General features: G+C 37.5%; 1 protein-coding gene across 2 annotated transcripts in view; it reads left to right on the top strand.

Moving 5' to 3' along the window:
• Positions 1-14,181, top strand: part of parvb (parvin, beta) — a 74,931-nt gene that overhangs the window by 23,358 nt on the left and 37,392 nt on the right. For both annotated transcript variants that reach the window (XM_059652356.1, XM_059652357.1), the window contains exons 2-5: positions 6,407-6,496; positions 6,789-6,859; positions 7,571-7,673; positions 10,421-10,561. In XM_059652356.1, coding sequence (XP_059508339.1) covers positions 6,407-6,496; positions 6,789-6,859; positions 7,571-7,673; positions 10,421-10,561 — 405 coding nt within the window. The remainder of the gene's footprint in view (positions 1-6,406; positions 6,497-6,788; positions 6,860-7,570; positions 7,674-10,420; positions 10,562-14,181) is intronic.

Consider the following 14,181-nt stretch of genomic DNA (forward strand, 5'->3'; position numbering starts at 1 on the left):
GTACATCCGTAACTTCCTCTCTTCTGCTTAGATACATCTTTGTCACCTGGCACTTATTTGTATGTCACCACTTTTTATCAATGTTTGTTTGTTTTTAACATAATTCAAACTTGTTTCAAAACAAACATTTCAATTTATGGTAAACAAATTTATTAGAGAGGAAATGGATTGTGATAAACAATAAGTATATTTTCAGGAATTGAACTTTGTTATTACCTTGTTTGTGGTAGCAGATAATTTAACTTATGCTGAAACTATTGACTGTCACTGTTTTCAAAAGTTATTTTGTAAACCCCTACTTCAGTACCTACAAAGGTTCTAGTTTGTTTTAACTTCAATAGTTCTTACCTCATGATGTTTCTCTTTGAAGACTCACTTTCAAAACTCCAAAAAATATGGACTGAAATCTTAAGCAGGCAGAATTTCTGTAGCTGTCAATTCAAACTTCAAAAATAAATCACTTGCATATTTAAATTAAGTAACATGACTCCTCCTTCAAGCTGCTTTCTCAGGATGGGGCCATTTAAGGCCATTAGAATAGGAACAGAAGTGGGCTGTTTAACCCTTCAAGCCTGTTTTGCTATTCAATAAGATCATGGGTGTTCTAACATTCCTCGCATCCACTTTCCTGCATTTTCTTTGTAACCCTTGATTCCCTTACTGATCAAAAATCTAATTTCTGTCTTAAATTGGCCACCCTGCCGGTCCTAGACTCTCTTATATCAGGAAAAGTCCTCTTAACATGTGCCCTGTCAAGCTCTGTGTGCTTCATAAGATCACCTTCCATTCTTCTACACTGTAATGAGCAAAGTCTGATTTTAGATTTTGCTCAAAGACAATCCCTCCATACCAGACATTGTCCTAGTGAGAGACACTATCTAGAGTCAGAGATAACAAGATGTTGAGCTGGAGGAACACAGCAGGCCAGGCAGCATCAGAGGAGCAGGAAAGCTGACATTTTGGGTTGGGATACTTCTTCAGAAATGAGGAAGGGGAAGGGGACTCTGAAATGAATAGAGAGAGGCCGGTCAGTGAAAGAAGGTGCATAGTGGAGCGGGTAGGAGGGAGAGAAGACGCACAGGTCCAGGATGCAGGGATGAAACTAGTAAAAGTGACTGTAGGTAGCATGTGGGAGTGGGGGTTGGTCATTGAGGTGGGAGAGAAGATGAACAGGTCAGTGAGGTGGGGGTGAGAGGGGCTGCAGGTCTTGGGATGAAGTTGGGGGGTGGGGAGATTTTGAAGCTAGTAAAATTCACTTTGAGAGCATTGGGTTGTAGGCATCGAAGGCGGAATATGAGGTGCTGATGTTCTAATGAGCCTTCTCTGAACTGCCTTCAAAGAAATAAAGATCTTTCCTTCTAATAAAGGGATCAAAACTACTAGTACTCGAGCTGTGGTCTTACCACTACCTTGTACAGTTATAGTAGGAGTAAGACTTCCTGCCTCTATACTTCAGTCCATTGAAGAAGAGATGAAGCATATTTTCTCAGATTGAAATTAGTTTTTAGCCTAAGTATTGAAAGGAATTGAAGGAGATCTTACCAAGCTAAAAGTTAACATACTTTTGAAATCATACTGCACAGACATCAAAATAGTTGAGGCACATTCTTCTGTGCCTCCTTCCTTCTCTTTCAAATTCAAGCAACCTATGATTACTATAGTGCCAATTGTGCATTGCTACATTTAATACCTTATTTCTCAAATGTTTCAACTGTTCATTGTCCAGTGCTTGCAGCAACGTGACCACTCTATATTGATGATTAACCAAAATCAGTACCTGGAGTTGGTTGGTTGGGAATTGTACTCCCCCAGTTCTTTTTATCACAAGTCGTGGGAGCAAAGCTTTTTTTGAGGAAGGGACTAGGCCCGAAATGTCAGCTTTTGTGCTCCTAAGATGCTGCTTGGCCTGCTGTGTTCATCCAGCTCCACACTTTGTTATCTCAGATTCTCCAGCATCTGCAGTTCCCATTATCTTTGTTAGATTCCTGTCAACCGACTTACCCTTGTTTTGTGGCATGGGAATTATTTATTTACTTTGTGTCTGAAGTTTGCCGTGCAACACCTGCACCTTTAAAGACGTTCACTTATTTCCAGATGTCAGCATTCCCACACTGAGCAGTCTTCCTCAATGAGTAAGAACCGCATTTGTATAAAATATTAGTTTTTTTTTGCAGATAATTCACCACAGAATGTGATGTTAAAGTGCATGTTTGAAGGGTCCTGTTTTTGCATGTTATGGTAACTTTAAATCTTGATTTGTCCTTGTTGCTTTTATTGCATGTTGCAGGAAGGTGAAATTTAAAATGGATGTACACACCACAAAGTTTATTTCAAGTAATTGTATTTTAGTGACTGGCGATGTGTCTGTTCTTTGAATGCATGTCTGCATTTCACACCTTCAGTAGTTTTAGCATTACTATAACTTGAGGATATCCTATTGTAGTCGGACATGGAGTTGTGGATAGTGTATCTTGCCCACCTTTCTAACACCCAGCTCTGAGAGGTGGTAAGCATACTCTCTTAATGCCCCATTTTTGATTTGATCAGAAATATATGGTTTGTTTACTTTAATCAGTGGTCCAAAATGTTGAAAATAGTTTTCCATTTTTCTACTCGGGTCACAATTAAATTGAGAGTATTTTTAATCTAACTTGCTTTGCTTCTTAAGATGGCATCAGCATTTTTTTCTCTTAACTGTCCTTATCTCTTAGTGCCCCTAATTTTCTATGTCGCTCTTCCAGAAGTTTTGTGCTGTCTTCCATTGTGTTATTACCGGATGTATGTGAGTTTTAGACAGCTGCGTGTGTAGTGTTCAGTCACGCGTCATCTCCTTTTAACACTGACAGCACCAGTAACAGCGAAAATATAAGAAGAAATGTTGTTATGCAGTCATCATGACCTGCAGTGCAATTCTTAGGCTAGTGTGGAGATGTTCCCAGCTGTGCTTTTGACCTGAATTCCTGTAAAACTAAATTGGCAACCAGTCAAATATTCAATCATTTTTATTCCTGTACCGTCTCCCCATGATACAAGTTAATTTTCCTCTGCTGACCCTTACACCATTGGTGTGGTATCGTAGGTGCGGCCTTCATAGCATGATGAATTCTGTACCCTGTAATTGAGAATGGAAAATGGCTCAGTATTGCAGAACATTGTGTTACTTGTCATCTTATTTTTGGAGTTGCAGCAGTTCAAGTCTCTGCTTCTAGTTACATTTTGATGTAGAAAAATTGCTCACTTCAGTGTACAGGATTTTTTTTTTGCCAAAGATTAATAATTTTATGGTGCAGATAAAAACTACAAAAATGATTTTCTGTTTTTCCTACTTTTATAAAAGCATTAACCACGTTTTACTCTCTTCTGGGATGATATTCACAAAGTAGTAGTGATGTGCTGAAATAATCATAGACCTTTGGCTTGTGTATTTTTAAGCATTCCCCTTATTGATGCAAATTTCCTTTGAGGAATGTGGAGAAATGACTTGTGCCTTTTCATGAACAATGTCATTATTGAGTTGACTGTCAGAAATGGATATGAACTTTCCGGTTGATCCATCTCTCCATTTTTGATCCGAGTGAGGGACCTCTGAATGCTTTTCATTGGACATCCAACTCAAGTTATAAAGTTTTCCCAGCGCGTTTGGATTTAACTTCTGCATCTGAAATGTGATATGAAACCTATGATAGGTTGATTTCCACAGATCTGTAAATTTTAGCACTGTGCTGTTGGCTGGGTTATTGGGTAGGAGGATAAAGATGTTTAAAATATGCCTTGAAGTCCAGACCCTCCTGAATCATTATTTTCACAAAAATATTTTGGAAGTTCTTTTGTTTACAGACAGGGTAATATAATCATTAAAAACTTGTATCAAAATACATCATCTCATTACTTGTGCAATAGCATTCTAATGAAAATGGATCTTCCCAAACAAAAATAGAAACAAGGGAATACGTCGAAATGAACAGGTCATTACAGGACATATTGAATTTGTTTTGAGTATTTCAGTAATTGCTTAATAAGACCTGTGATGATGTGATTCTTACCCACATCCATTTGGAGGCTACTTATTTTATAAGTGGCGGCAGTGCAAAGCTGAAATGCATTTGTTATACAAATATTTTGTGAATAAACTGTTAAAAATTGTCTTCATGGAATCTGATGGTCTATATTTATAGAACAGCAAAGTTACAAGGGACTGAAAGTTTGTATATTACACTATTTTACAATGAAAGCAGTACATTTCAGACCTATAGAACTGCTTTGAATGTAAACTGTTTCTCCTATTTTGATGTTCTGCAAAGGTACTTGCAAGATCTTCAGGTCTAATTCTAGAAATCTCTTTTAAATTAGGGTTTGATATCAATACCAAGTGTCATCAAATGTACTAGAAAACTACCAATGAAGCTGATCAGTGTAGTTTCTTGAGCATTCATTCCTGTAACTGTACCATAGATAACTGGCTTTGGTTTTAGTTTGAAATAATCAGGCAGTGTTCCTTCTGTAATTGTTTTTCTATTCCAGAAGATATTTCACTCATCACTTGATATCCAGAAGTGTTCTGCTTCAGTAGTGTTCACCACAGGTAGAGTAAAATGAGCAAGCTGTTCAGAGAGTCGTCAGGCGATGCTGGTCGCGTCCTTGTATTTTAGAATGGGAATAATCATTGCATGTGTCTCTTGCTGCCAGCTTGCTGCTTTCAGTCCTGTCACAGTGACATAAATGACACGTGGGGCTTGGCAAGGCAGCTCATGGTTGGCCCAGCTGCGACTCTTCCTCGTGCAGCTGGGTTGGTGTACTACGTAGCTGGCGTATATAACTGTCTGTTACTAAAAAGATGGCAGGGCTCTTGTGTGGGGCGAAAAGAAGCAAGAAAAAAGGTATCAAGAATTGATGAGTGGAGAACAGTTTTTTTTTGGTTATCATTGCCTGTATTATAAGTAGTATAAACAGTGTAAGAACTACAGTTGAGCTTGAGATTGCTTTCACAACATTTGATAATTTGTAGCCGTGAATGTAACATGCCTATTTAAAAATTTGTTCAACTAACAATTCTCCATCAGTCAAAGTTCTGTTTAGTTTTAGTTGTGCCACTTCATGTTTTAATCATCTTGGATGTTGTATGTTGGAATTAAGTTTGTTCATTGTGATTTAGGAATGGTTACAGTGTTATTACAGAAATCACGCAAGTAATTTACAAGAAAATAAATTAGTTTACTTCAGTAAATGTCAAAAGTCAAAGAAAGTAGATACCACAGTAGATCAGTTTTCTGAAATGACGAGCTTTTAGAAGCAAACTATTGGTACAAATCCTGAAGCATAATCTGTTGTGATTTTTTAAAATTCAGGAATATTTTTGTTCTTCTATTTAATCTATTGTGATCATGTTGCTGTTCATCATGTTGTCTTTTCCTCACCCGTAAAGCCTCTGCATATTTTAAATTCAACAGGAGTATCAGATGAATAGACTGCATATCCTTCAATGATCAGAGCAAAGGTTTTTGCTTTTTAATGCTATTAATAAAATGAGAGATTCTATTTTGAAGATAATATTGTATTGTTAGCTAACAATGTTTTGTCCACCCAGCCCTGGAAGATCTACTTTCCTTTCTCACCTGAGAAATTCTGTTACTTTGGGTTCACATTTTTCTCTGTCTTTATAACTCATTGCAGCAGCTCATTAACCTTTGCAAACTGCTGAATTAATGATCAGTCTGTGAACATTTTTGCACCAAGTGAAACTGGTATTTGCTGTTCTTCCATTTTACTGACTGTAGTTTCTGATCTGTGGTCCTATTAGTTTCAACCTGGAATAAAAATATAAAACCTGAATACTGATGAAGGGCTGATTATAATGTGGCAATTCTTTTCATATATCAAACAAGTGTTTTGTTTTACAGAATGATCAATACTTACTGTTTCTGATCAGCTCTGATGAGGTAGTGCAATGTTGTAGAAATGATCATGTATTTTCATAAACAATAGCAGGAAATACCTTATTGTACAGGTGGAGCTATTTACGTATAAGCAGGGCTGTATGTTTTGAGCCATGGAGGTCTGCACCTGTCAAAAACAACCACCTAAGTATTATAATCTGATTTTCCAGAAATTGACCCTTAGCCTTAATTATACCATTACAGAATCAAATAATTTTTATGATGGACATTGTGTGGGAAAGAAAATGCATGATAGTATTGGGAGTTTAAGAATTCTCTCTTACAGCTCTTGATTTGTTTTAATCCATTTTAAAAAGGAGGAAGTTTATTGCCATTCATTAGTACCAGTTGTTATTGGATTACTGTTTGCCTGATTTAAATTTTCTGCAATTGAGACAATTCAGCACCAGTGGAAAACCTTTTTTTTCCCCGATTTTTCTCTGATCTTATTATCCTGTTTTGTTCCATGGTAGTGAGTGACCTACAGGAAGAAGGTAAAAATGCCATCAATACTCCATTGTCTCCAACACCTACTGATATTCATCCAGAGGACACAATGCTAGGTATTTAAGAATGCTAGTTTTTGCTTTCTTTTTCTATTGGTTGCTTTTAAAGTAAATCTCTACCATCTAACAGTACATGAGACTTTTCATTTTCTATATCATCCGATTTCTAGACCTTTTTAACGTTTTAATTTATGAACTATAACATGTCAAATGTTTTAGGTTTCCTTTTCATTTGGTTTATTAAGATCTTTATGTATTTGGTGTTAACGTACCAGAAGAAAAACAAATTCCTAAAGCAAAATATTGCCTTCTTGACTCCTTGTTTATTCTCTGCTGGATTCAATTATAGAGGAAAATGAAGAAAGAACAATGATTGAACCAAATTCCAAGGAGGAGGCCAAATTCAAAGAACTCATAAAGGTGGATTACTTGCATAAAATCAATACTACATATTGAATTATTTGGTAACTTGCTGTCTAACGTAGTAATCTATTTCTTATTTTGACTATTATATATCGGACAGATAATGGGGTGAAAAAGAACTGCATTGTACTCTTTGTAGGCACAGGTTGTTGTTAATGTTTCTAGGAGGAAAGTGGTTCCTGATCAAGTCCTTGTGGGATTGGGATTGGTGTTGGTATTATATTTCACCACCTTTGTTAATAATTAGATGAAAATGCCAGCAAACCTGCAGATGGCAAACACGGTTGTTCTGGTATTTGAGCATTAGATGGGGTCGAAATGATGAAAATCAGATCCTGATATATCAGTGGATTTCCATGGGAGTACAAGCAAGGCTCAGACCTAAACTTTGCCCGCTGGAAAGGATGCAGGAATGATGGTGCAAGCCTTTGTTCGTTCACGAACGGTGCTTTTGAGGCTGCAGCAAAATCTAACAGACGTAGAGACTTTTTTGGATGATTTCATATTTTTAAAAAAATAGTTGTCATGTCTATTAATAGATTTATTCGCACCTCACCTGGAATACTATTTTATTCCCTTCACAGGGGAGGTGCTAGACAAGGCCTGTGGGTACCAAATTGAAACCTGATTTATAAAAGGCTTTAGTTGTTGCAAAATAACATCTGAACTTATTAGTATAATTTATGGTGTAATAATTATAATGTTTAGGTTCTCATTGACTGGATTAATGATGTACTTGTAGAAGAAAGAATAATAGTGAAAAGTCTGGAAGAAGATTTGTATGACGGACAGGTTCTGCAGAAATTGTTAGGTAAGAATAGATGTTACTTGTATTGCTTTTAATATTAAAACACAGCTGCCTGATTCTTTGTTTCTGGATTGTGAGAGATGGGATGTATTTTGCGGAAGTCCTGATGTACAGACATGCAGAAATTGTCTGAGAAGTTTAAACCTGCAATAGGCTAATTTCTGTAGGCTGGGGTCCTCCATGTATGTCTCTGACTCTGTGTGGAGGGCTTAGTGTGGAGATTTGGGTGAGAAACGCGGGATTTAGCCTTAGTCAAAAAATATTAAACACATAATACTAAGGCTAACAGTTATGCAGCTCAACTGAGCAGCATGTATACTCTCCCAACCACAAGGCTCAACCCCTAAACAGATGTCACCACATCCCTGACCATTTGTAGCCCTTGACTGGTCCTGACTAACCCACCTCACCAACATCCCTACTCAGTCGAACCATTTGCTCACCCATTTGACCCACTCATTCACTGACCAACTCACTCACATTCCTTCATTTTAAAAAACATTGACTGCTTTTTTTAAAAAACTGAATGCAGCACCCAGTGTTGTATAAAGGGAGAGTATCACCTCCCTCCCTCGATTCTTCTACTGTTGGAGATACTACATCTGTCTGTGTCTCCTCCTCCAATCTTCTACCACAGTAAATAACTGATTTTGTATCGAATGTAAACAAGCAAATAATTTCATGATCTTTGCCCCAAAAAGACAGACACATTTAATTGAATCTGAGAAACTTAGTGTAGCTGGATGCACTTCAGCCCATTGTGCCTAAACGAGCTCTTGGAAAGAGCAGTTGTAGGAATTGTATGTCCCTGCTTTTAGTGCTCTAACCCTTCACACATTTTTTTGTTTCTTCAAATGCCTGTTCAATCCCTTTCATTGTATTTTTAAGAATTGCCTTCCTTTACCTTTTTCCCACTTGGTACATTCTGGATTTTTTCAACTTCTAAAGCATTCTCCTCATCTCTCCGCTCCTCTGATTTGCCCTTTTCCTGTTCTCCCTAAAGTTGTCGCTCCTTAAGTTCTCATGACTATCTGCATAGCTGTCTGTAAGATGTTACCAGCTCTTGACACTTCCTCTGAGAGGCATTTATGACACCATCCTCCTTCCTACATTCACCTACTTGTTTCCAAAATTATTCCTTCTCATTTACTAGAGAAAATTCTTGTGCTATCATTTCGAACTCCCAACTGCCAATTTTTTTGCTGTTCTTTGTCCTCTGATATTTTTGCAGCTTCCATCATATTAAACTACTCATTAACCTCCTACCTTTTTCCCTAGCCTCAGCAAAACCGTAATCAGTTGTGTTGTTGATCTGACTCTGATCATCATTTGTATAAGTTGAAGGTGCACATGGTATTTATCCAGGATACAGTTGGTTTTACTTATTTATCATGTAAATTAATTGGATTACATCAAGTGCTATTGAGGCTAGCTCTCTGCCATAATCAGCTGCAACTCCAGGATCATCATGGAGAGTTAAAATAACCTAAAATTGCTTCTATCCTCGTCTCTAAATGCTGTCTACTTTCCTCCAACAAATGAGAGAAAGATGTGGACATCTTTCGTCCTAAAATTGAGAACACGTCTCAGGTGCCTTTGCTACGTCCCTCCTTTGTCTTTCTAATTTAATCAAACCACACTCAGAATTAAACCCTCTTCTTGAGCTGAATAGCACTTACTCTCTAGTTTCTTTTGCCATCTCTCCTTATGTCCTGTCTGAGCTCTTCTTTTTTCCCCATGAGACCTACCTCCTGCTTCCTTCATCTCCTTTCTTTTGTTCTGACCTTCCCGTGGTGACGACCTTCCCACAGTGTGTCATTTTAACAGTCTACTGCTAGCGTGCCCACACGTCTTTCCCTTGCATGCTACAGTGAATCACAGCGTGAACTGGAGGAACAACATCTCCTCTTCAGACGAGGCACTTTATAGAGTACTGGACTTAATATTGAGTTCAACACCTTCAAATTGTGAACCATTTTTTCCCTTTTACTTCGTTGCATTCTGTTATCATATCCAGTCTCCCCTCCCCGCAACTTGCCCCGTGGGAGGGTCTGTCCTTTCAAGTCTGGCAGGAAACACACCATTGTTCTGCCAATCTCTCATTCCGGTCACTTAATCAACATCTTTTCTCCACCAGCACCCTACATCCCCTATCCCCTTATCCCAAACTATAGCATAAATGCTGCCTCCTCCACGTGTCAGTTCAGCTCTGAAGAACCATCAAGACGCGAACATGAGCTTGCTCTCGATGGATGCTGTCTGATCTGCTGTGATTTCCAGCATCTGCAGGAATTTGCTCCTATTCTTTTATCATTCTTTGGTCAAAATGCAGGAATTTTCTGGTGTTATCTTCAAAGCACTGTTAATTACCTCAATTTAACTAGAATTATTTATTAAATGCAGCCTTGATAGCATAGCTGTCTTTTGGAGAACAAATATCCAAGTCTGAGGTTAATAATCATTGTGTGACCTCATTACCATTACTACCTTTGCTGAAAGTTGCCACACAGAGTTATTTAAAGTACCTTTCAATGATAAGCCCGAATTTTTTATGCAAGATCACAGTGAACTCTTACTCTGAAGTTTGTAACTTTACGTAGGCGGCTGTTTAAGAAATGAACAACAAGGTTAAGCAACAATAATGTATTAGTTTCAAAACTTATAAGTCAGCTTTGGTTCTGCTAAATCATAATTTTTATTTCCAGAAATATTCTATGGTCCTTTGTCACTTTTTGGTTTTGCTCATGCAGAGAAACTTGCAAATCGTAAACTCAATGTCGCAGAAGTGACACAGTCAGAAATAGGGCAGAAGCAGAAACTTCAGACTGTGTTGGAAACTGTGAATGACCTGCTTCGACCTCAAGGCTGGGCAATAAAATGGAGCGTTGATTGTGAGTATAAGATTGCTGGATGAGTTTTTATATAAAAGCTGATATAAGACTGTCCTGTTAGTTAACTGATATGGTATCAGACCAACAAATTTTTTTCAGTTGCAAACATATTACAGGAAAGTTGGATTAACATTAAGGATGAAAGGAACAAAAACAAAGTTGCTGGCAAAGCTCAGCAGGTCTGGCAGCATCTGTGAATGAAAAAACAGAGTTAATGTTAACGGTCTGGTGACCCTTCCTCAGTTCTGAGGAACGTTAACTTTTGTTTTTTCCTCCACAGATGCTGCCAGACCTGCTGAACCTCTCCAGCAACTTTGTTTTTGTTTCTGATTTACAGCATCTGCAGTTCTTTCAGTTTTTACTAAGGTGAAAGGTTAACGTTAAAATTACAAATTTTCTGACAAAATGAAACAATGGATGTTTCATCCATTTCAGAGTTGTAGCTTAAATTGGGTTTGAGTAAAGGAAAGGAAAGTTGTGCATGCCTCTAGCAACGCATGGAGAATCTACTAATTTGACTTTCTGATATATTGACTTAAGTATGTGGGCAGCAATGAATTGAGAAGCGATGTTTGACCTTCATCCCCACCCCACACCAAATCCTTCTGGTCAGTTTTGCTGGAGTACGGTGCTTTTAAGTTTAAAAATGAGCTTTTAGTTTTGTTCTTAATGAAATTTTCTAGAAAATCTTGCAAAATTTACTAAAATAATACAATTAATCATAGGCTGTAGTGATTACTCTATATGAAATAAGTATCACAAGATGTGTGCTGATCCAGTAAAGACTTGCAGCTTTAGAGTAATTCTTGTTTATGCTTGTTTTTTCTCACGGTTGTTCTTGTTATTTCTTGAATCAAGCTGATGCATTCTTCAGCTGAAATATGTGACAATCTTGGAAAAGCTCAGCAGGTCTGGCAGCATCTGTGAAGAAAAATGAGTTCTGAGGAAGGGTCACCGGAACCGAAACGTTAACTCTGATTTTTCTTCACAGATGCTGCCAGATCTGCTGAGCTTTTCCAGCAATTTGTTTTTGTTCCTGATTTATAACATCTGCAGTTCTTTCAGGTTTTTTCTATATCGTAATCTTGTTTTTGTTAGTTTTGTTCCTTATCTCACCTATTAATATAAAAGTTGCTGGACATGGGATAATTCTCTGTATTTGTTCAGTGTCTGTCTTTGCTGTGTTAGGAAGTTGTCATGGTTGAAGTTTTTCGGGAGAGGCTGAATAGATTGGGGCTGATTTCCCTGGCGCGTTGGAGGCTGGGAAGTGACCTTAGAGAGGTCTGTAACATCATGAGGGGCATGGATAGGTTGAACAGCCAAGGTCCTTTCCTCAGGATAGGCGAGTCCTTAACCAGATGGCATGGGTTTTAGGTGAGAGGGCAAAGATTTAAAAGACACTGAAGGAGTAACTTTTTCATGCAGAACGTGGTGTGTGTATGGAATGATCTGCCAGAGGAGGTGATGGAGGCTGGTATAATTACAACATTTGAAAGGCATCTGGATGGGTATATGAAAAGCAAGGGGTAAGAGGGGTATGGGCCAAAAACCGTCAAATGGGATTAGACTAATTTATGATATCTGATTGGCATGAATGAGTTGTATGCTGTACATCTGTGACTCTACCTTGTCCTTGCTTGATATAGCTTGCCAATAATTAGTCTGTCATAAGAATTGAAAACATTTCTCACCACTTTGTAGACGCAGTATCCCCATTACAGTTAACCCTTTATTTATTTTTTACAAGCAGTCTTCTGCTTATAGCTTAAACTCCAAATACTGAATATTTGCATTTGTGCTTTCTGTTTGTAATGCTGCATAACCAAAATTTCTCCTGCCTTGATATAAATGTATTTTTGCTTTTTTTTTGTCTGAACTCTAGTCTGAGTTTAGAAAGGTGATTGCTTTGTGTTTATTTTCTTTACTGAATGCAAGGTCACCTTGGAGACTATAATTTTCTGCCAGTTGCATCATGAAGCAATAGTTAAGAGATTTGTTCCCTCTTGGATAATGGAAATTGCCCTAAACGGTGATTGCCATGTTCATTTGCATGAGAGAGTAGTTTGTTCAAAGGGCTTATCAAAATGTTAAATTTGTTCCTTTGGATATCATTTCAAAGGGAGATCCTCCCCATTACATGTTCTGAAAATCACTTGGTCGACGATGAAGTGGCTATCCTGTAGTCACAAATCTAAGCTTTTACGAACATGAAGACCCACCTTCTCAACTTCATTTTTTGGCGGAGGTGTGATGACCCTCACATTAAGCTTGCCATTAGTCATCTCTGTCTAACGAGAAAGCAACCCCTGATCCCCTGAGACAGTGGCAGCTCTCACCTCACTTTCAAGTTTTTATATTCCTTTTATATAGTTAAATAAAATTTAGCTTCATGAATCATCATTGATGTACAGAAATTCATACTTTACAAAAATATTTTTCATACTTTTTTCTGGAGACAAAGACTTTTTTTGCTTTCAGATGACTTAATTTAATACTTTTTATAGTAATATGGGGTAACATTGAAATATTTCCACATTCATCTTAGCAAGTTTGTATGAATGAGTGTATAATTTTTTTATGCTGTTTGGTTCAGACAGAATGCTAATTAGAATGTTGTGGACTGTTGATTTTCTTACGGCAGCTGCTGATGCTACAGTTGCAATGACTGGAGTGTGTTTCTGTTTGAAGCAACTCCCGGCAATTTTAGAGAAGTTGTATTATTTCTGTCTTGATAATAGTGTTCACCAGATATGTCACTAAGCAAAGGTCATGCTTATTAAAATTTATGAAGTTATTTGACACGTTGACAAAGAATAAATGAGGATAATTTAGAAGATTAATATATTTGCATTTTCAAAAGGTTTTGAGAAGGTACCATGTAATGGGGTCATGACTAAGGTCAAAGCAAAAGGAACCATGCAGCAGATTTTTGTAGGTTGACTAGAACCTGAGAGTAACTGGCAAATTAATTTTAAAATAGACAAGTGTGAGACGGTACATTTCATAGGAAGAATTTGATCACAGTGTGTTAGTAATGTCTGAATAGAGTGGAGTGGTAAAATGACCTAGGAGTGCAGATACACAAATCACAGAGAAACACAGGCAAATAAGGTCTTTTTTTAAAAAAAAGCAATCCAAATACCAGGGTTCAGTTATAAAGGCTAGAACTGAAAAGCTGAGAAGATGATGTAAACACTTATCAAATTTTGGTTTGTCCGTCCTCTGATTAATGCACACAGTTTTGGTGTCCATACAATAAATAGGGATTTAGAGCTATTGTAGATGATGCAAAATGGTTTACGAGAATGATCCCAGAAGAAGCAGAACAGGCCAGAACTCTGTCTTTCTGGGAACAAAGCTGGCTGAGGGGCGACCTGCCAGAAGATATTACATCTCACCTGCAAAATTCTTTACATTAATTTAACAAAAATGTTTCCATACGCAAAGAAGCCCAGAATTAAAGCCATAAAGATAGTCATTAATAAGTCCAATGGATAATTCAGTCACAGCTTCTTCATCTGCAAATTTGTAAAAATGTGGCATGTGCAAGGAATTGTTGAGGCAAATAGCATCAGTGTTTTTATTGGGAAGCTGGATAAGCAAATGAAGGAGAATGTAAT

The sequence above is a fragment of the Stegostoma tigrinum genome, chromosome 18 (genome assembly GCF_030684315.1).
Source record: "Stegostoma tigrinum isolate sSteTig4 chromosome 18, sSteTig4.hap1, whole genome shotgun sequence".
NCBI classification, from domain to species: domain Eukaryota; kingdom Metazoa; phylum Chordata; class Chondrichthyes; order Orectolobiformes; family Stegostomatidae; genus Stegostoma; species Stegostoma tigrinum.